Source organism: Bombina bombina, chromosome 7 (genome assembly GCF_027579735.1).
Source record: "Bombina bombina isolate aBomBom1 chromosome 7, aBomBom1.pri, whole genome shotgun sequence".
Classification (NCBI taxonomy): Eukaryota; Metazoa; Chordata; class Amphibia; order Anura; family Bombinatoridae; genus Bombina; species Bombina bombina.
This window is the reverse complement of record NC_069505.1, coordinates 368781929-368805775: the sequence shown is the minus strand read 5'-3', so window position 1 is coordinate 368805775 and position 23847 is coordinate 368781929. Positions and strand designations below refer to the sequence as shown.

Below are 23847 nucleotides of genomic sequence, written 5' to 3'. Positions count from 1 at the left end.
GGAAAACGGATGCCCCCCCATGGGAGGAAGTGAGGAACAAAATTTTGTTAAGCCACCGTATGTACGAGTCTGCATCACACATCCTAGATACGCAAACACAATTTGAGAAAGTCTGGTTCTACTGGACATTAAACAGGAACTTAGCTACATAATTACTTTTCTTGAGATCTCACAGACACACAAAACACAGTAACTACATTGATCAGGAGGGGGGGGAGCCCAGATGTCCTAATCTAACCTTGTCTTATCCTTTCTAGCCTTCTGTCTTACGCTTTACTCTCCGTGAATTTACCCGATATAACTTCGGATTACTTGATTAGAATCATAAACAAAAACAATGGGTATAACTACACCCTATATCTATCACCTTTCATTTCTTCATCTTTCTTCTTATCCTACCTCTTATTCCTTTTTCTTGACACAAGAACTTACAGTTATCTGGTCTTAATATTATATCTTCTCAAGATGGTTTGGCCTTATTCTCTAACTATTAGTATCAAGGGTTGAGGGGGACCTGATACCCTAGGCAACTCTTACAATGATATCTGCATTGGCCAATCCGTTTTCCTGTTATTGTTGAATTATGAAGACCTTTGTTGTATTCATTTCAATTGATTTCTGTCTTGTCTTTTATTTGTAAAATCAATAAAAATAATTTAAACATAAAGAAACATGAAGCAAGTATTTTTTTTTAAACATGCATAGTATATATCAGTGATGGCGAATATTGGCACTCCAGATGTTCCAGAACTGCATTTCCAACGATGCTCAATGACTTCAGAGTGCCTAAGCATTCTGGGAAATTTAGTTCTAAAAATATCTGGGGTGCCAACCGTCGCCATCACCGGTATATATTAAACATTAACCCCTTAACGACTGAGGACGTGCAGGGTACGTCCTCAGAAAAAAGGCAGTTAACGCCTGAGAACGTACCCTGCACGTCCTCGGTGTGGAAAGCAGCTGGAAGCGATCCTGCTCGCTTGCAGCTGCTTTCCGGTTATTGCAGTGATGCCTCGATATGGAGGCATCCTGCAATAACCTTTTTAAGCCATCCGGTGCAGAGAGAGCCACTCTGTGGCCCTCTCTGCACCGGAGATCGGTGGCTTGCGGCGTTGGTGGGTGGGAGCCGGACCGGGAGGCGGGTGGCGGCCATCGATGGCCCTGCTGATGTGGAGGGGGGCGGGATCGTGGGCGGGGGTGACCGGGGGCGCGCACGGACGCGCGCGCGTGCACGGGAGGGCGGGGGCGGGCGCGTGCACGGGGAGGGAGCGGGTGGGAACCGCTACACTACAGAAAATCTTTAATAAAAAATGTTAAAAAACAGTCTTAGAAGTAAAAAAAAAATGATAAGCAAGGTGGTGGGAGTTTGTCTGTGTGGGGGGGAAGCTACACTACAGAAAAAAAAAAAAAAATTAAAAAAAAGCACTTTTTTTTTTGCAAACTGGGTACTGGCAGACAGCTGCCAGTACCCAAGATGGCCCCCAATAAGGCAGAGGGGAGGGTTAGAGAGCGGTTTTGGGGGGGATCAGGGAGGTTGGGGGCTAAGGGGGGGATCCTACACTGTAGCATATGTAAATATGCTAAAAAAAAAAATTAAAAAACCCTTTTATTTTAGTACTGGCAGACTTTCTGCCAGTACTTAAGATGGCGGGGACAATTGTGGGGTGGGGGAGGGAAGGGAGCTGTTTGGGAGGGATCAGGGGGTGGGATGTGTCAGGTGGGAGGCTGATCTCTACACTAAAGCTAAAATTAACCCTGCAAACTCCCTACAAACTCCCTAATTAACCCCTTCACTGCTAGCCATAATATACGTGTGAGGCGCAGCAGGATTTAGCAGCCTTCTAATTACCAGAAAGCAACGCCAAAGTCATATATGTCTGCTATTTCTGAACAAAGGGGATCCCAGACAAGCATTTACAACCATTTGTGCCATAATTGCACAAGCTGTTTGTAAATGATTTCAGTGAGAAACCTAAAATTGTGAAAAATTTAACGTTTTTTTTTTAATTTGATCGCATTTGGTGGTGAAATGGTGGCATGAAATATACCAAAATGTGCCTAGATCAATACTTGGGGTTGTCTACTACACTACACTAAAGCTAAAATTAACCCTACAAGCTCCCTAAAAACTCCCTAATTAACCCCTTAACTGATGGGCATAATACACTTGTGGTGCGCAGTGGCATTTAGCGGCCTTCTAATTACCAAAAAGCAACGCCAAAGCCATATATGTCTGCTATTTCTGAACAAAGGGGATCCCAGAGAAGAATTTACAACCATTTATGCCATAATTGCATAAGTTGTTTGTAAATAATTTCAGTGAGAAACCGAAAGTTTGTGAAAATATTTGTGAAAAAGTGAACGATTTTTTGTATTTGATCGCATTTGGCGGTGAAATGGTGGTATGAAATATACCAAAATTGGCCTAGATCAATACTTTGGGATGTCTACTAAAAAAAAATATATACATGTCAAGGGATATTCAGGGATTCCTGAAAGATATTAGTGTTCTAATGTAACTAGCGCTAATTTTGGAAAAAAATGGTTTGGAAATAGCAAGTGCTACTTGTATTTATTGCCCTATAACTTGCAAAAAAAGCAAAGAACGTGTAAACATTGGGTATTTCTAAACTCAGGACAAAATTTAGAAACTATTTAGCATGGGTGTTTTTTGGGGGTTGTAGATATGTAACAGATTTTGGGGGTCAAAGTTAGAAAAAGTGTGTTTTTTTTCCATTTTTCCTCATATTTTATAATTTTTTTTATAGTAAATTATAAGATATGATGAAAATAATGGTATCTTTAGAAAGTCCATTTAAAGGCGAGAAAAACGGTATATAATATGTGTGGGTACAGTAAATGAGTAAGAGGAAAATTACAGCTAAACACAAACACCGCAAAAATGTAAAAATAGCCTTGGTCCCAAACGGACAGAAAATGGAAAAGTGCTGTGGTCATTAAGGGGTTAAAAGTCAGAATCAGAAATGAATCACTGCACTGCAAACGGTCTGCATACAAAAACAAAATTTATGCTTACCTGATAAATTAATTTCTCCTGTAGTGTGGTCAGTCCACGGGTCATCATTACTTCTGGGATATTATCTCCTCCCCTACAGGAAGTGCAAGAGGATTCACCCAGCAGAGCTGCTATATAGCTCCTCCCCTCTACGTCACCTCCAGTCATTCGACCAAAGGACCAATGAGAAGCCCAAGGGTGTAGTGGTGACTGGAGTATAATCCAAAAATTTTTTTAGCCTGCCATAAAAAACAGGGCGGGCCGTGGACTGACCACACTACAGGAGAAATGAATTTATCAGGTAAGCATAAATTTTGTTTTCTCCTGTTAAGTGTGGTCAGTCCACGGGTCATCATTACTTCTGGGATACCAATACCAAAGCAAAAAGTACACGGATGACGGGAGGGACAGGCAGGCTCTTTATACGGAGGGAACCACTGCCTGAAGAACCTTTCTCCCAAAAACAGCCTCCGAAGAAGCAAAAGTGTCAAATTTGTAAAATTTGGAAAAAGTATGAAGAGAAGACCAAGTTGCAGCCTTGCAAATCTGTTCAACAGAAGCCTCATTCTTAAAGGCCCAAGTGGAAGCCACAGCTCTAGTAGAATGAGCTGTAATTCTTTCAGGAGGCTGCTGTCCAGCAGTCTCATAGGCTAATCGTATTATGCTACGAAGCCAAAAAGAGAGAGAGAGGTAGCCGAAGCTTTTTGACCTCTCCTCTGGCCAGAATAAACGACAAACAGGGAAGACGTTTGACGAAACTCCTTAGTTGCCTGTAGATAAAATTTCAGGGCACGGACTACATCTAGATTGTGTAGCAGACGTTCCTTCTTCGAGGAAGGATTAGGACACAAAGATGGAACAACAATCTCTTGATTGATATTCCTGTTAGTGACCACCTTAGGTAGGAACCCAGGTTTAGTACGCAGAACTACCTTGTCTGAATGAAAAATCAGATAAGGAGAATCACAATGTAAGGCAGATAACTCAGAGACTCTTCGAGCCGAGGAAATAGCCATTAAAAACAGAACTTTCCAAGATAACAACTTGATATCAATGGAATGAAGGGGTTCAAACGGAACACCCTGTAAAACATAAAGAACTAAGTTCAAACTCCATGGCGGAGCAACAGTTTTAAACACAGGCTTGATCCTAGCTAAAGCCTGACAAAAAGCTTGAACGTCCGGAACTTCTAACAGACGTTTGTGTAAAAGAATGGACAGAGCTGAAATCTGTCCCTTTAAAGAACTAGCGGATAACCCCTTTTCTAAACCTTCTTGTAGAAAAGACAATATCCTTGGAATCCTAACCTTACTCCATGAGTAACTCTTGGATTCGCACCAATATAAGTATTTACGCCATATTTTATGGCAAATCCTTCTGGTAACAGGCTTCCTAGCCTGTATTAAGGTATCAATAACTGGCTCAGAAAACCCACGTTTTGATAAAATCAAGCGTTCAATTTCCAAGCAGTCAGCTTCAGAGAAGTTAGATTTTGATGTTTGAATGGACCCTGGATCAGAAGGTCCTGTTTCAGAGGTAGAGACCAAGGCGGACAGGATGACATGTCCACTAGATCTGCATACCAGGTCCTGCGTGGCCATGCAGGTGCTATTAGAATCACTGATGCTCTCTCCTGTTTGATTCTGGCAATCAATCGAGGAAGCATCGGGAAGGGTGGAAACACATAAGCCATCCCGAAGGTCCAAGGTGCTGTCAAAGCATCTATCAGAACCGCTCCCGGATCCCTGGATCTGGACCCGTAGCGAGGAAGCTTGGCGTTCTGACGAGACGCCATGAGATCTATCTCTGGTTTGCCCCAACGTCGAAGTATTTGGGCAAAGACCTCCGGATGAAGTTCCCACTCCCCCGGATGAAAAGTCTGACGACTTAAGAAATCCGCCTCCCAGTTCTCCACTCCCGGGATGTGGATTGCAGACAGGTGGCAAGAGTGAGACTCTGCCCAGCGAATTATCTTTGATACTTCCATCATTGCTAGGGAGCTTCTTGTCCCTCCCTGATGGTTGATGTAAGCTACAGTCGTGATGTTGTCCGACTGAAACCTGATGAACCCCCGAGTTGTTAACTGGGGCCAAGCCAGAAGGGCATTGAGAACTGCTCTCAATTCCAGAATGTTTATTGGAAGGAGACTCTCCTCCTGATTCCATAGTCCCTGAGCCTTCAGAGAATTCCAGACAGCGCCCCATCCTAGTAGGCTGGCGTCTGTTGTTACAATTGTCCAGTTTGGCCTGCTGAATGGCATCCCCCTGGACAGGTGTGGCCGATAAAGCCACCATAGAAGAGAATTTCTGGTCTCTTGATTCAGATTCAGAGTGGGGGACAAATCTGAGTAATCCCCATTCCACTGACTTAGCATGCACAATTGCAGCGGTCTGAGATGTAGGCGTGCAAAAGGTACTACGTCCATTGCCGCTACCATTAAGCCGATCACCTCCATGCATTGAGCTACTGACGGGTGTTGAATGGAATGAAGGACACGGCATGCATTTTGAAGCTTTGTTAACCTGTCTTCTGTCAGGTAAATCTTCATTTCTACAGAATCTATCAGAGTCCCCAAGAAGGGAACTCTTGTGAGTGGAAAAAGAGAACTCTTCTTTTCGTTCACCTTCCATCCATGCGACCTTAGAAATGCCAGTACTAACTCTGTATGAGACTTGGCAGTTTGAAAGCTTGAAGCTTGTATCAGAATGTCGTCTAGGTACGGAGCTACCGAAATTCCTCGCGGTCTTAGTACCGCCAGAAGAGTACCCAGAACCTTTGTGAAGATTCTTGGAGCCGTAGCCAGTCCGAATGGAAGAGCTACAAACTGGTAATGCCTGTCTAGAAAGGCAAACCTTAGATACCGGTAATGATTTCTGTGAATCGGTATGTGAAGGTAAGCATCCTTTAAATCCACTGTGGTCATGTACTGACCCTCTTGGATCATGGGCAAAATTGTTCGAATCGTTTCCATCTTGAACGATGGAACTCTTAGGAATTTGTTTAGGATCTTTAAATCCAAGATTGGCCTGAAAGTTCCCTCTTTTTTGGGAACTACAAACAGATTTGAGTAAAACCCTTGTCCTTGTTCCGACCGCGGAACTGGATGGATCACTCCCATTAATAAAAGATCTTGTACGCAGCGTAGGAACGCTTCTTTCTTTATTTGGTTTGTTGATAACCTTGACAGATGAAATCTCCCTCTTGGGGGAGAGGATTTGAAGTCCAGAAGGTATCCCTGAGATATGATCTCTAACGCCCAGGGATCCTGAACATCTCTTGCCCAAGCCTGGGCGAAGAGAGAAAGTCTGCCCCCTACTAGATCCGGTCCCGGATCGGGGGCCCTCGATTCATGCTGTCTTAGGGGCAGCAGCAGGTTTCCTGGCCTGCTTGCCCTTGTTCCAGGACTGGTTAGGTTTCCAGCCTTGTCTGTAGCGAGCAACAGCTCCTTCCTGTTTTGGTGCAGAGGAGGTTGATGCTGTTCCTGCTTTGAAATTACGAAAGGAACGAAAATTAGACTGTCTAGCCCTAGGTTTGGCTTTGTCCTGAGGCAGGGCATGGCCTTTACCTCCTGTAATGTCAGCGATAATCTCCTTCAACCCGGGCCCGAATAAGGTTTGCCCTTTGAAAGGTATATTAAGCAATTTAGATTTAGAAGTAACATCAGCTTTCCAGGATTTTAGCCACAGTGCTCTGCGTGCCTGAATGGCAAATCCGGAATTCTTAGCCGTAAGTTTAGTTAAATGTACTACGGCATCTGAAATAAATGAGTTAGCTAACTTAAGGGCTTTAAGTTTGTCTGTAATCTCATCTAGTGTAGATGATTGAAGTGTCTCTTCCAGAGACTCAAACCAAAATGCTGCTGCAGCCGTGACAGGCGCAATACATGCAAGAGGTTGCAATATAAAACCTTGTTGAACAAACATTTTCTTAAGGTAACCCTCTAACTTTTTTATCCATTGGATCTGAAAAGGCACAGCTATCCTCCACCGGGATAGTGGTACGCTTAGCTAAAGTAGAAACTGCTCCCTCCACCTTAGGGACCGTTTGCCATAAGTCCCGTGTGGTGGCGTCTATTGGAAACATTTTTCTAAATATCGGAGGGGGTGAGAACGGCACACCGGGTCTATCCCACTCCTTAGTAACAATTTCAGTAAGTCTCTTAGGTATAGGAAAAACATCAGTACTCGCCGGTACCGCAAAATATTTATCCAACCTACACATTTTCTCTGGTATTGCAACTGTGTTACAATCATTCAGAGCCGCTAACACCTCCCCTAGTAATACACAGAGGTTTTCCAGCTTAAATTTAAAATTTGAAATATCTGAATCCAATCTATTTGGATCAGAACCATCACCCACAGAATTAAGTTCTCCGTCCTCATGTTCTGCCGCCTGTGACGCAGTGTCTGACATGGCCCTAATATTATCAGCGCACTCTGTTCTCACCCCAGAGTGATCACGCTTGCCTCTAAGTTCTGGTAATTTAGCCAAAACTTCAGTCATAACAGTAGCCATATCCTGTAATGTGATTTGAAATGGCCGCCCAGATGTACTCGGCGCTACAATATCACGCACCTCCCGAGCGGGAGATGCAGGTACTGACACGTGAGGCGAGTTAGTCGGCATAACTCTCCCCTCGTTGTCTGGTGAAATATGTTCAATTTGTACAGATTGACTTTTATTTAAAGTAGCATCAATACAGTTAGTACATAAACTTCTATTGGGCTCCACTTTGGCATTAGCACATATAGCACATGTATCTTCCTCTGAATCAGACATGTTTAACACACTAGCAATTAACTAGCAACTTGGAAATGCTTTTTCAAGTAATTTACAATAATATGAAAACGAACTGTGCCTATAAGAAGCACAGAAAAAATTATGACAGTTGAAAATAATTAAGTTATAGCATCAATCTTTGTCAGAAATATACAATTTTAGCAAAGGATTGTTCCCATTAGCAAAGGATAACTAACCCAGGCAGCAGAAAAAATACACAAATAAACGTTTTTTATCACAGTCAACTACAATCTTCACAGCTCTGCTGTGATGATTACCTCCCTCAAAAAAAGGCTTTGGAGATCCCTGAGTTCTGTAGAGATGAACCGGATCATGCAGGAAGAAAATGAACCTCTGACTGAGTTTTTTGATGCGTAGTAAAAGCGCCAAAAATGGCCCCTCCCCCTCACACATAACAGTGAGAGAGATCAGTGAACTGCTTTAATTTAAACAAAAACTATTGCCAAGTGGAAAAAATAGTGCCCAAAACATTTTTTCACCCAGTACCTCAGAGAAATAAACGTTTTTACATGCCAGCAAAAAAACGTTTAACCTCAATAAATTAATTTTTATTTAAAACCTATTGCAAGTCCCTGCAAATTAGGTTAAGTCTATGCATACAGTATAAATCCAGTGAAGTACCATTCCCCAGAATACTGAAGTGTAAAATATACATACATGACAGCCTGATACCAGCTACATCTACTGCATTTAAGGCTGAGTTTACATTATAACGGTATGGCAGGATTTTCTCATCAATTCCATGTCAGAAAATAACAAACTGCTACATACCTCTTTGCAGATTAATCTGCCCGCTGTCCCCTGATCTGAAGTTTACCTCTCCTCAGATGGCCGAGAAACAGCAATATGATCTTAACTACTCCGGCTAAAATCATAGAAAAAAACTCCGGTAGATTCTTCTTCAAATTCTACCAGAGAATAAATAACACACTCCGGTGCTATTATAAAATAACAAACTTTTGATTGAAGGTAATAAACTAATTAAATCACCACAGTCCTCTCACACATCCTATCTATTCGTTGGGTGCAAGAGAATGACTGGAGGTGACGTAGAGGGGAGGAGCTATATAGCAGCTCTGCTGGGTGAATCCTCTTGCACTTCCTGTAGGGGAGGAGATAATATCCCAGAAGTAATGATGACCCGTGGACTGACCACACTTAACAGGAGAAAGACGTTTTTAAAATAATTTAAAAATGTAACGCCCTGACTAGGGTTGCCACCTCGGCCATGTTTTCCTTGACACTTATGAGTTAAACATGTTTCAGGGTGTGCAGAGGGGAACATGCATTGCGCCCCTGGATAGCACACAAATAGTGACACTGAGCAGCACTATTCATGTTCCCCTCTGCATACCCTTAAGCATGTGTAACTCATATGTGTCCAGGAAAACATGGCCAAGGTGGCAACCCTAGCCCTGACACCAGCTTCTCACCACCTCATGAGCACGTTCACCTCAGCTGGGGAACTCCTCCCTGGGTGTCCTTGAATTTAGCTCTTTATGAGAATTAGAAGTACCCACCTGAGTCACTTAAAAGGACATGAAACCCCATATTTTTCTTTCATGATTCAGATGGAGAATACAGTTTTAAAAAACTTTCCAATTTACTTCTATTATCTAATTTGCTCCATTCTCTTGGCATCCTTTGTTGAAGGAGCAGCAATGCACTACTGGGAGATAGCGGAGCACATATGTTGTCCCAATGACAAGAGGCTTGTATGTGCAGCCACCAATCAGCAGCTAGTTACCAGTAATACATTGCTGCTCCTAAGCCTTCCTATGTATGTTTTTCAACAAAGGATACCAAGAGAACGAATCAAAACGGATAATAAAAGTCAATTGAAAAGTTGTTTTAAACTGTATGCTCTATCTGAATCATGAAATAAACTCAGTGTTGTCCCTTTAAAGTGATGCTCAGCTTCCCAACCCCAGACACACTTTTGCAGACGCTCATGGGGACCTCTTACCAGTCCGTGTGATCAGTGATGTATCGCAGGACTGACAGACACTTCAAAGCAATGTCAAACTCCAGGGACTCGGACTGCAGCTTCAGCTCCTGAAACAAAAGCACAAGCGTCACAGAATACTGGGAGATGGAATTGCAAAACTTTAACCTAATCAGTGCCAGAGGGGCCTGTAACTTTGTTTTTCCTTATAAAAAGTTAACCTGACAGTGGCCCTTAGTATCTGGGATAGTGTGGAGTAAGATTTATTTTCTGGTTGTGCATATAAAAGTGTGAAAAGAAAATGTTCTAATGTTTTAGAGCATTTTACTATTGTGATATTGATTGCATATATCTGCAATGGGGTTAAATGCATAGATAAAATCAGCTCCAGAGCAGAAATGCCCTACTAGGAGCTAGCTGAATACATATGGTGAGCCAATGACAAGAGGAATGTGTACATAGCCTTCAATCACCTGCTAGCTCCCAGTAGTGCATTGCAGCTCCTAAGTCTACCTAGGTATGCTTTTCAAGAAAGGAAAAAAGGAAAGCAAAGCAAATTTAAATAACAGAAGTAAATTGAAAAGTGGTGTATCCAATGAAAGTTTAATTTTGACTCTTAGGTGGCACTAAAAAACATTTTGCAAGTACACTGTCCTTGGGCTACGACCATATTGTACTCATTACAGTTTTATTTGGCTGCCATTTTAGCAGATGGGCTTGTCGGTCCATTCGGACCAAGTCTATGAAATGTCCAGCATGCTACTCCATATAAAGAGGATCACCGTACATATTACAGCTGAACGGTGAACAGAAGAGGAAGTATGAGTAGGAAGAGCATATATAAGTGATTAGAAGTCCGATTATACACCCGTTTATATATAAACTGCCTCCAATGTCCCCTCCCCATGAAGCAGACAGGTGGCAGTGTGTATATAAAATACATGACAAGGTCACATGGGCAGGATACAGAATATTTAGAAGATAATCTCCATTCTGGGCACATAGTGTTAAAAAGGTTTCTCACCGCTGCTCTAAGCATTAGAGCGTTTTATTTTACACTAGTATGTTACTTTGAAATGTTTTTTTACAACGATACCTGCGCTGTTGTGCTTTTCAAAGACTTTATGGTGAAATGGCTACTTAATAAGGGGGGGTCATTTATTTAACCACAATAAACATACAACTTTGTTCTCTTGGTATCCTTTGTAGCAGGTAGGTAGGCTCAGGGGCATGTCTGAAGAACTATACAATCTCTCCTCTAACTGATCATCCTAACCACCTTGACTTGCTGCTGCAACTACAATCCGTGTGAGAAGCTACCCACAACCTTATGTATTGCATTGTATACCCTTTATCTTTGCACCCAGAGCTATGGAGTTTTGTGGTGCTAAACAAACAAATAAATACATTTAAAAAAAATGGGTACTGGTGACGTCACTAGTACTCACTGCACATGCACAACGAGGGTTGGTGACATCACTAGTACTCACTGCACATGCACAATAAGTGTTGGTGACATCACTAGTACTCACTGCACATGCACAACGAGGGTTGGTGACATCACTAGTACTCACTGCACATGCACAATAAGTGTTGGTGACATCACTAGTACTCACTGCACATGCACAATAAGTGTTGGTGACATCACTAGTACTCACTGCACATGCACAATAAGTGTTGGTGACATCACTAGTACTCACTGCACATGCACAATAAGTGTTGGTGACATCACTAGTACTCACTGCACATGCACAATGAGGTTGGGTGACATCACTAGTACTCACTGCACATGCACAATAAGTGTTGGTGACATCACTAGTACTCACTGCACATGCACAACGAGGGTTGGTGACATCACTAGTACTCACTGCACATGCACAATACGTGTTGGTGACATCACTAGTACTCACTGCACATGCACAACGAGGGTTGGTGACATCACTAGTACTCACTGCACATGCACAATAAGTGTTGGTGACATCACTAGTACTCACTGCACATGCACAACGAGGGTTGGTGACATCACTAGTACTCACTGCACATGCACATTGAGTGTTGGTGACATCACTAGTATTCACTGCACATGCATAATAAGTGTTGGTGACATCACTAGTACTCACTGCACATGCACAATAAGTGTTGGTGACATCACTAGTACTCACTGCACATGCACAACGAGGGTTGGTGACATCACTAGTACTCACTGCACATGCACAATAAGTGTTGGTGACATCACTAGTACTCACTGCACATGCACAACGAGGGTTGGTGACATCACTAGTACTCACTGCACATGCACATTGAGTGTTGGTGACATCACTAGTATTCACTGCACATGCACAATAAGTGTTGGTGACATCACTAGTACTCACTGCACATGCACAATAAGTGTTGGTGACATCACTAGTACTCACTGCACATGCACAACGAGGGTTGGTGACATCACTAGTACTCACTGCACATGCACAATAAGTGTTGGTGACATCACTAGTACTCACTGCACATGCACATTGAGTGTTGGTGACATCACTAGTATTCACTGCACATGCACAATAAGTGTTGGTGACATCACTAGTACTCACTGCACATGCACATTGAGTGTTGGTGACATCACTAGTATTCACTGCACATGCACAATAAGTGTTGGTGACATCACTAGTACTCACTGCACATGCATAATAAGTGTTGGTGACATCACTAGTACTCACTGCACATGCACATTGAGTGTTGGTGACATCACTAGTATTCACTGCACATGCACAATAAGTGTTGGTGACATCACTAGTACTCACTGCACATGCACAATAAGTGTTGGTGACATCACTAGTACTCACTGCACATGCACATTGAGTGTTGGTGACATCACTAGTATTCACTGCACATGCACAATAAGTGTTGGTGACATCACTAGTACTCACTGCACATGCACAATAAGTGTTGGTGACATCACTAGTACTCACTGCACATGCACAACGAGGGTTGGTGACATCACTAGTACTCACTGCACATGCACAATAAGTGTTGGTGACATCACTAGTACTCACTGCACATGCACATTGAGTGTTGGTGACATCACTAGTATTCACTGCACATGCACAATAAGTGTTGGTGACATCACTAGTACTCACTGCACATGCACATTGAGTGTTGGTGACATCACTAGTATTCACTGCACATGCACAATAAGTGTTGGTGACATCACTAGTACTCACTGCACATGCACATTGAGTGTTGGTGACATCACTAGTATTCACTGCACATGCACAATAAGTGTTGGTGACATCACTAGTACTCACTGCACATGCACAATAAGTGTTGGTGACATCACTAGTACTCACTGCACATGCACATTGAGTGTTGGTGACATCACTAGTATTCACTGCACATGCACAATAAGTGTTGGTGACATCACTAGTACTCACTGCACATGCACAATAAGTGTTGGTGACATCACTAGTACTCACTGCACATGCACAACGAGGGTTGGTGACATCACTAGTACTCACTGCACATGCACAATAAGTGTTGGTGACATCACTAGTACTCACTGCGCATGCACAACAAGGGTTGGTGACATCACTAGTACTCAATGCACATGCACAATAAGTGTTGGTGACATCACTAGTACTCACTGCACATGCACATTGAATGTTGGTGACATCACTAGTACTCACTGCACATGCACAATAAGTATTGGTGACATTACTAGTACCCACTGCACATGCACAATGAGTGTTGGTGACATTACTAGTACTCACTGCGCATGCACAATAAGTGTTGGTGACATCACTAGTACTCACTGCACATGCACAATAAGTGTTGGTGACATTACTAGTACCCACTGCACATGCACAATGAGTGTTGGTGACATTACTAGTACTCACTGCACATGCACAATAAGTGTTGGTGACATCACTAGTACTCACTGCACATGCACAATGGTGCATACTCTTGTACAGGGAATTTAATTGAAAGTGGACAAGCTAGGGGACATTTCATAGCACTTAAACAGTGATTTTGTTTGCCTGAAAATAACATTAAAGATGTTTCACATTAAAGGGACATGAAAAACAGTAAGAAAACTTGCTTGCATCTAAAAAAATCTTTAACCTCAGCAAAGGGGCTAAACACATAGTCAGCTCCAGAGCAGAAATCTACTACTGGGAGCTAGCAGAACACATCTGGTGGGTCAATGACAAAAGGCATAAATGAGTAGCCACCAATAACAACAATATTTTTTTAAAGTGACTATTAAAAACCTAATATATATATATATACTCCCAGTAAGCTGTGTCTAAAACTCACGCAAAGTCTCCAATATATATATTCTTAAAACTGAACAGTAATGTTACCCCTTAGTTGCCAGTAACATACAGGTCTTATTTTGTTTTAACGAAGAGTGGTGATTTAACTCTTTGTGGCAGTGATTTCATTTCGTGTCAGTAGAGTTAGTTATGACATTTTGCACTTGTACAGTATAAAACATTGTTTTTATTATCTTTTTGTCAATTAACTTTGTTTTATTTCTATAGGCAGTGTTTATTGCCTGTTTTTCTCTGTTTTCTTCATTCCACTGCAGACAACTTACCCTTTTACCAATATGGTAATCGACATTACTATAAAGGGTCGAGGTATGATCAGGTTTTATTAAACTGTAACTTCCACTCAGGGGACTTATAAAAGAGACATTAAGGTGTCTATTGTTTTGTATAGCAGGTTGATAAACGAGACTCCTGGTAAACCCCAATTTGTTATAAGAATTAAAGGCTGAAAAGCGAGATCTCTGATTGGTTAGTTCAATGTCCTTTACCTCCATTGAGGATGTTTCTTCAGTAAACTTGGGCAGCATTCTGTCCTGTCCTGTTGTCTCCCCAGTGGAGCTTTGAGACACTAGTATAGTCAGTTTACGATGGCAGTAATCAATCAGGTCCAACGCCAGCTCCTCGGCTGACTCACAGACGTCCTGCAACGCAGACAACCTTGGTCACTTTCTAGGTTTCCTTTCTTAATCTTACTGACCACAAAAAGGTAGGGCATGCAGTTTTAAACAACTTTACAATTTACTTTTATCACCAAATTAGTTTTGTTCTTTTGGTTTCTTTGTTGAATGCTAAAACTAGGTAAGCTTATATGCCAATTTGTAAGCCTTGAAGGCCACATCTTTTCTCAGAGCATTTTGACAGCTTTTTTACAGTTAGACAGTGCAAGTTCATGTGTGCCATATAGATAACAATGTGCTCACATCTGTGGAGTTACCTAGGAATCGGCACTGATTGGCTAAAATGTATGTTTGTCAAAAAAACTGAGATAAGGGGCAGTCTGCAGAGGCTTAGATACAAGGTAATCACAGAGGTAAAAAGTATATTAACATAAATGTGTTGTTTATGCTAAACTGGGGAATGGGTAATAAAGGGATTATCTATCTTTTTAATCAATAAATATTTTCAATTAGACTGTCCCTTTAAAGTCTGGATAGAATGAGGTGTAAAGGAGAGTGGAGAGGAGAAAGGGGGTACGTATGAAGACACATAAGGGATATAGATATCGAGGAGGAAGCTACACAGAGAGAACTATCACAGAAGGGAAGGTCAGAAGACAGAGCTGTTGAACGAGAGGAAAATGGTGACTAGAAAAAGATGGGAAAGGATGGAAATAAAAAGAAACCAGAAATGGTGAGAGAAGGGAGGGGAGTAATAAGTATTTGGGAGATGGAACAAGAGGGAGAAAGAGAGTTTATGTGTCTAATAGGTGCTGGTGGCTAAACCTGGGTGAAAACTACATTTAAAGGGACAGTCAACAACAGAATTTTTGTTGTTTTTAAAGATAGATAATCCGTTAATTACCCATTCCCCAGTTTTTGTTAACCAACACAGTTATAATACACGTGTTACCTCTGTAATTACCTTGTATCTAAGCCTCTGCAGACTGCCTCCTTATTTCAGTTCATTTGACAGACTTGTATTTTAGCCAATCAGTGCTCACTCCTCGGTAAATTCACGTGCATGAGCCCAATGTTATCTATATGAAACACAGGAACTAACGCCCTCTAGTGGTCAAAATTCATTTAGCTTAGAGGCGGCCTTCAAGGTCTAAGAAATTAACATATGAACCTTCTAGGTTAAGTTTTTAACTAAGAATACCAATAGCACAAAGCAAAAATGGTGATAAAAATAAATTGGAAAGTTGTTTAAAATTACATGCCTTTTTTAAATCATGAAACTGTGTTTAACCCCTGCAAATGCATTAAACACAAAGTTAAAGTCAGCTGCAGAGCAGTATGCACTACTGGGAGCTAGCTGAACATAGTGAGCAAATGACAAGAGGCATATTTATGTAGCCACCAATCACCAGTTAGCTCCTAGTTGTGGATTTGCAGTTTTGCAGCACCTTTTGTCTGGATGACTATTATACAACAACACAGGTACATACAGGCCCCATATGTTAGTAACATTTTCCTTTGAACAAGAACCAAAATGTGCATATGGCTTAGTGAAAGTGAGGCTACACACATTTTTCTTTTATTTAAAGGGACATATTACACATATTTTCTCTCATGTATATGAACAAGCAACATTTAAAGTAAAAGCTGCTTAGATAGAAGAAGAAACTTAGACTTCGCTCTTTCTAAATGTGGGTGGACACTGGACAGGTTCCCTGGCTTGTCCACCTACTTGTCAATAAATAGGATCCATTGTGTGGAAAAGTAAATAAAGATTAGCATAGGAAGTAAAGAGAGTGGATAAGGAACTACTAGAGATAAATAGGTTAAAGAGGTGAGGGAGAGAAGAAAGCAGTCAAGTTGTTAAATGGGCATGATATATTAAAGGGACATAAACCCCAAACATTTTCTTTCATGACTCAAATAGAGAATACAGTTTTAAACAAGTTTCCAATTTACTTCTATTATCAAATGTGCTTCGTTCTTGTGTTTTTCTTTGTTGAAGAGATATCTAGATAGGTAACGTGCACATGCCTGAAGCACTACATGACCGGAAATAGTGCTCTTGCTAGTGTGTAGCATTGTTGCAAATCTCCTAAACTTAACTTCCTGCTTTTCAACAAAGGATAACAAGAAAATGAAGAAAATTTGATAATAGAAGTAAATTTGAAAGTTGTTTAAAATTGTATTCTCTATCTGAATTCTAAAAGAAAAGTGTTGGAGTTTATGTCCCTTTAAATGTATTGTATCACTTGGTGCACACTTGTTATAATGTAGAACAGCCTGTAAATACAAATAGACATGTTAGTTATATAAAACATGCAAATATCATAATTACTGTGGCATCAGCCAGCAACCCTACTCCTTTAAAAAAAAAAAAAATAGTCTGAGGATAAGGAAGCCAATCAGAAGATGTATTGCTTGTGCTCCTCAATGCTCATTGGCTCAGGGAAGTGCTGTTACAAACTTCATCGCTCTCAATTAAAATCTAGGACCACAATTCCATTCACTCCGATGGTTTGGGCAATATAAAGCTTCTGATTGGTTAAAATAGCCACAGTTCAGGGTCCCAAAGCCTGTAGTGTTTCTATTGCACTAAAAGGGACAACCTAAGGCAAAAATAAAATGTTATATTTTAAGCATTTTTTTTAAACCCATCTCCCTTTTTTTAGTATGTGCTTAACCCCAAGAAAACCCCCCATTAAAGTTGAGCAACTAATGCGCTCCTATGCTTTAATTGGCTCAGATGACAGATCCTTGTCAGAAGCACTAATGCATTGCTTCTGGGCAGAACAATTACTATGCATTCAGCTGTGTTGAAGAGTTTAAAAACACAATGAAAAAAATTAAATTTAAGTAGAAAAACATAATTTATGCTTACCAGATAAATTCCTTTCCTTCCGGATATGGAGAGTCCACGGCTTCTTTCCTTACTGTTGGGAAATACAACACCTGGCCACCAGGTGAAGGCAAAGACACCCCAGCCAAAGGCTTAAATATCCCGCCCACTTCCTCATTACCCCAGTCATTCTGCCGAGGGAACAAGGAAAAGTAGTAGAAATATTAGAGTATAAATGGTGCCAGAAGAATAAGATAAATAATAGGGGGCCGCGCTTAGACATGAAAAAATGGACGGGGCCATGGACTCCCTATCTGTAAGGAAAGGAATTTATCTGGTTAGCATAAATTATGTTTTCCTTCCTAAGATAGGGAGAGTCCACGGCTTCATGCCTTACTGTTGGGAAAACTATACTCAAGCTCCAGAGGACACTGAATGAATAACGGGAGGGAACAAAAAGGAAGAGGAGGACCCTATTCTGAGGGCACCACAGCCTGCAAAACTTTTCTATCGAAAGCTGATTCAGCCCAAGCAAAAACATCAAACTTGTAAAATTTTATTATTTTGAATAAAAGTATGTAAGGAGGACCAGGTAGCCGCCGTACAAATCTGATCCATAGAGGCCTCGTTCTTAAAGGCCCAAGAGGAAGCCACTGCTCTAGTGGAATGAGCCGTTATCCTCTCAGGAGGACGATGTCCCGCTGTCTCGTAAGCTAAGCGGATGACACTCCTTAACCAAAAAGATAGGGAAGTCGAAGTAGCCTTCTGCCCCTTGCGTTTCCCTGAATAGACAACAAACAAAGAGTTAGATTGTCTAAACTCCTTAGTAGCCTGAAGATAGAAAAAACGCTTACTTCACCATTTGGATGTGGTTCGCGCCTTGAAGTTCTGTTACATACTCCCAATGGATGGGGCACTCACCACCGCCTAGACACAGACAGAGGAAACGCTCTCCTCAGGTGGAATTCTCAGCTTGAATGTAGGAAATGAACATAGACCACATGCTATGAAAAGTACAGCAAGTTAATAGGAGCTGTGCAACACTTTCAAAAACAGAAGTGAAACCTGTTTGTTACAGCCAAAAACACAGTCTATGAGCCCAGAAAAAAAAATCACACAAAGCAGCATGTAAATAAATAATACACTGATGAATTAATCCCAACTGTTTAATAAACACCCCTCAGAGGATATTAACCCTGGATCCTATCAAGGTATAAAGGAGCCACACTGTGACCCTGTTATAACTCCAGGATCCATGGTGTGGAACAGAACATAGCCTCTCAAGTGTGACAGTCTTATAGCAGCACTCCTGACATGGACTTGAGTGAGAAAAAGCAGGCAGTGAAACTTGTCAACACTGATTGCTTAGGAGCCAGGTGTTGTATTTCCCAACAGTAAGAAATGGAGCCGTGGACTCTCCCTATCTTAGGAAGGAAATAATAAAATAAAACATTGTATTTTTACGTTTAAAGGGACATGAAACCCAATGTTTTTTTTTCAGGCTTAAGACAGAGAATACAAATTAAAACAACTTTCTAATTTGCTTCTATAATCAAATTTTCTTTGATCTCTTGGTATCATTTGTTGAAAAAAGCTCAGGAGCATGCATGTGTCTAGACTAATAAAAGTTATCAACCCCTATTCCGCCGTTTCCCAACATCGCCGCCACTATAATAAAGTTATTAACCCCTATGCCCCCGCACCCCAACATCGCAGACACTATAATAAAGCTATAAACCCCTATTCCGCCGCTCCCAACATTGCGGCTACTAAATAAAGTTATTAACCCCTAAACCTCTGGCCTAGAGCACTATAGAGCACTATATTGGAGCAGTTTTGCAAGAACGTTATCCATATTCAAGAGCACTAGATGGCAGCACTATTTCCTGCCATATAGTGCTCCAGATGCCTACCTAGGTATCTCTGCAACAAAAATACCATTAGAACAAAGCAAATTTGATAATAGAAGTAAATTGGAAACTTTTTTAAAATTGCATTCTCTGAATCACAAAACAAAATGTTTGGGTTTCACGTCCCTTTAAAGAATACATTTGTGGGATAATTACAACAAACACTTTAACACAATATCTGTAAAATAATTGTACTACTGCTTTAATTATTTATGATTATGGCCCACAGCGCTGGGGGTTGGTCTCACCGTGTGGTAGAAGATGGTTTCCAAGAGGTTAATAATTGTGGCCTCATGGTGAATCTGAAAGGACACAACAACAGGTCATTATTCAGTTATAGAATCTCAGTCATCAGAAAACTAACAAAAGAGAAATCACAGTTTACAATTTTTAGCTATAGTTTTATTTCCTCCAATAAAATTATATTTTTTTTTTAATTTAAAGCAGACATCCTCAAACTTGGCCAACCAGAGGTTTTGAAACTGCATTTCCCATGATGCTCAGCCAGCATATCAGCTGGCTGAGCATCATGGGAAATGTAGTTCCAAAACCTCTGGAGGCCTTCATTGCCCTAAAGAAATCAGCTCTTTTACCTGTAAAAAAAATACAAAGACCCCCCCAACATTAAACCCACCACCCAACCAGCCCCCCAAAATAAAAAAATCAGCCAATAGAATTTTAGTAGCTCTCATCCTATTGGCTGATTTGAACAGCCAATAGGATTTCAGTAGCTCTCATCCTATTGGCTGATTTGAATTTCAAAAATCAAATCAGCCAATAGGAATCCAAGGGACACCATTTTGAAAAGGCTCCCTTGCATTGAAGATTCAGTGTACGGCGGTGACCGTATGAAGAGGACGCTCTGTGCTGGATATCATCAAGGATGGACCCGCTCCGCGCTACTGGGATGAAGATAGAAGACACTGCCGGGATGAAGATAGAAGACGCCGCCTGGATGAAGATAGAAGACACTACTGGATGGATGAAGACCTCGCCGCCTGGATGACGACTTCTCGCCCCCTGGATGTCCGGACTTCAGAAACTATGAGTGGATCTTCGGGGTTAGTGTGAGCTTTTTTTAAAATATTTTTGGGTGTTTAGATTAGGGTTTGGGCTTTATGTAAAAAAGCTAAATGCCCTTTTAAGGGCAATGCCCATACAAATACCCTTTTTTGTTAAAGTTAGGTATTTTATTTTGGGGGGTTGGTTGGGTGGTGGGTTTTACTGTTGGGGGGGTCTTTTATTTTTTTTACAGGTAAAAGAGCGGATTTCTTTAGGGCAATGCCCTACAAAAGGCCCTTTTAAGGGCTGTTGGTCGTTTATTGTAGGCTAGGGTTTTTTTTTATTTTGGGGGGGCTTTTTTATATTTTTATAGAGCTATTAGATTAGGTGTAGTTGTTTTTATTTTGGATAATAATCGGCTAGATTTAGAGTTCTGCGTTAGGGTTAAAAAGCAGCATTAAGGGGTCCTAATGCTGCTTTTTAACGCCCGCTGGTATTTAGAGTCAGGAAGGAAAAGGTCTACTGCTCACTTTCTTTCCGTGACTCAAGGCTACCGCAAATACCCTTACGTCAATTGCGTATCCCATCGTTTCAATGGGATTTGCCTAACGCCGGTATTACGAGTCTTGGAAGAAGTGAGCGGTACAGCCTCTACCGCCAAGACTCCTACCGCAAAAAAGTCAGTAGTTTAGAGTTTTATGGGCTAACGCCGGAACATAAAGCACTTAACTACTGTGCTATAAAGTACACTAACACCCATAAACTACCTATGAACCCCTAAACCGAGGCCCCCCCACATCGCAAACCCTATAATAAAGATTTTTAACCCCTAATCTTCCGACCGGACATCGCCGCCACCTACATTATCCCTATGAACCCCTAATCTGCTGCCCCTAACATCGCCAACACCTATATTATATTTATTACTCCCTAATCTGCCCCCCCCAACGTCGCCGCCACCTACCTACACTTATTAACCCCTAATCTGCCGACCGGACATCGCCGTCACTATAATAAACGTAATAACCCCTAAACCGACCCACTCCCGCCTCGCAAACACTATAATAAATTTTATTAACCCCTAATCTGCCCTCCCTAACATCGCCGCCACCTACCTACAATTATTAACCCCTAATCTCCCACCCCCCACGTCGCCGCTACTATAATAAAATTATTAACCCCTAAACCTAAGTCTAACCCTAACCCTAAAACCCCCCTAACTTAAATATAATTTAAATTAAACGAACTTAATTTACTATCACTAAATAAATTATTCCTATTTAAAACTAAATACTTACCTATAAAATAAACCCTAATATAGCTACAATATAACTAATAGTTACATTGTAGCTATTTTAGGATTTATATTTATTTTACAGGCAACTTTGTATTTATTTTAACTAGGTACAATAGCTATTAAATAGTTATTAACTATTTAATAGCTACCTAGTTAAAATAATTGCAAAATTACCTGTAAAATAAATCCTAACCTAAGTTACAAATACACCTAACACTACACTATCATTAAACTAATTAAATAAATTACCTACAATTATCTAAACTAAAATACAATTAAATAAACTAAACTACAGTATAATACAAAAAAAAAAACCCCCCACTAAATTACAGAAAATAAAAAAAAAATTACAAGAAGTTTAAACTAATTACACCTAATCTAAGCTCCCTAATAAAATAAAAAAGCCTCTCAAAATAATAAAATGCCCTACCCTATCCTAAATTACAAAGTAATCAGCTCTTTTACCAGCCCTTAAAAGGGCTTTTTGCGGGGCATTGCCCCAAAGTAATCAGCTCTTTTACCTGTAAATAAAAATACAATACCCCCCCCAACATTACAACCCACCACCCACATACCCCTACTCTAAAACCCACCCAAACCCCCCTTAAAAAAACCTAACACTAACCCCCTGAAGATCTCCCTACCTTGAGTTGTCTTCACTCAGCCAAGCCGAATTCTTCATTCAAGCGGAGCAGAAGAGGTCCTCCATCCGGTTGAAGTCTTCATCCAAGCGGGGCAGAAGAAGTCTTCCATCCGATTGAAGTCTTCATTCAAGCGGAATCTTCTATCTTCATCCCTCCGGAGCAGAGCGGCAGCATCCTGAAGACCTCCGACGCGGAACATCCATCCTGGCCGACGACTTCCCGACGAATGACGGTTCCTTTAAATGATGTCATCCAAGATGGCGTCCCTCGAATTCCGATTGGCTGATAGGATTCTATCAGCCAATCGGAATTAAGGTAGGAAAAATCTGATTGGCTGATTCAATCAGCCAATCAGATTGAAGTTCAATCTGATTGGCTGATCCAATCAGATTGACCTCGCATTCTATTGGCTGTTTTTAATGTGTAATTTAGTTTTTTTAATTGGTAGTTATTTTAATTTTAGTATAATAGTTATGTTCGGTTAATTGTTAGTTTAAACTTAGTTTGTTTTGTTTTTTCACAGGTAAGTTTTTATTTATTTTAAGATAGGGATATTGTAATTTTAATTTAAAGTTAGGGGGTTGTTAGATTTAAGGGTTAATAGTTTAATTTTTTTGCGATGTGAGGGGGCTTGCAGTTTAGGGGTTAATAGTTTAATTTAGTTTTTGGGATGTGGGGGGCTGGCGGTTTAGGGGTTAATAGGTTTATTTAGTGGCGGTGATGTGGGAGGCCAGAGGTTTAGGGGTTAATAACTTTATTTAGTGGAGGCGATGTTGGGGAGCGGCGGAATAGGGGTTAATAGCTTTATTATAGTGGCGGCGACGTTGGGGTACGGGGAATAGGGGTTAATAGCTTTATTATAGTGGCGGCAATCTCGGGGAGCGGCGGAATGGGGGTTAATAACTTTTATTAGTGGCAGCGATGTCAGGAGAGGCAGATTAGGGGTTAATAACTTTATTTAGGTGTCGGCGATGACGGGGGCGGCGGATTAGGAGTGTTTAGACTTTTGGTTTATGTCAGGGTGTTAGGTTTAAAAGTAACTTTTTTCCCCTTATGGAGCTTTTTATTCCGCACTTCAGGTGTTAATTTTTTTCTAATACTCTCTCCCCATTGCTGTCTATGGGGAAAGCATGCACAAGCACGTCAAAGCAGCCCGTGTTTTTTGTGCGGTATGGGGCTTATCGCAACCATATCACACTCACAAGGCGGCTTTTCAGAAACTTGTAATGGCAGCACTATTGAGGGTAGAATAACACAACTTTTGTTGCGTCCGTTTCGCACCCTCTATAGCCTAAAACTCGTAATTTTTTAATGCATTCACACTCTGTTTTCTGCATCTGTTTTTAAACAGCCACTACATCCAACAACTTGTCTTATTTAGATAAACCAATCATGAATGGTTTCTGGAATAGATACACCTAGCCACAGTCATTTTGTTAGTAAAAGTTCCCTTGT

General features: G+C 41.0%; 1 protein-coding gene across 1 annotated transcript in view; it reads right to left on the bottom strand.

Annotated features, from left to right (window-relative positions):
* The window catches only part of ZMYND10 (zinc finger MYND-type containing 10), a 105224-nt gene that overhangs the window by 35735 nt on the left and 45642 nt on the right, over window positions 1-23847 (bottom strand). Inside the window, exons 4-6 of the mRNA XM_053689001.1 lie at window positions 19698-19751; window positions 14572-14724; window positions 9783-9871 (exon numbers count right to left, since the gene is read on the bottom strand). Of these exons, the coding sequence (XP_053544976.1) occupies window positions 9783-9871; window positions 14572-14724; window positions 19698-19751 (296 nt within the window). The remainder of the gene's footprint in view (window positions 1-9782; window positions 9872-14571; window positions 14725-19697; window positions 19752-23847) is intronic.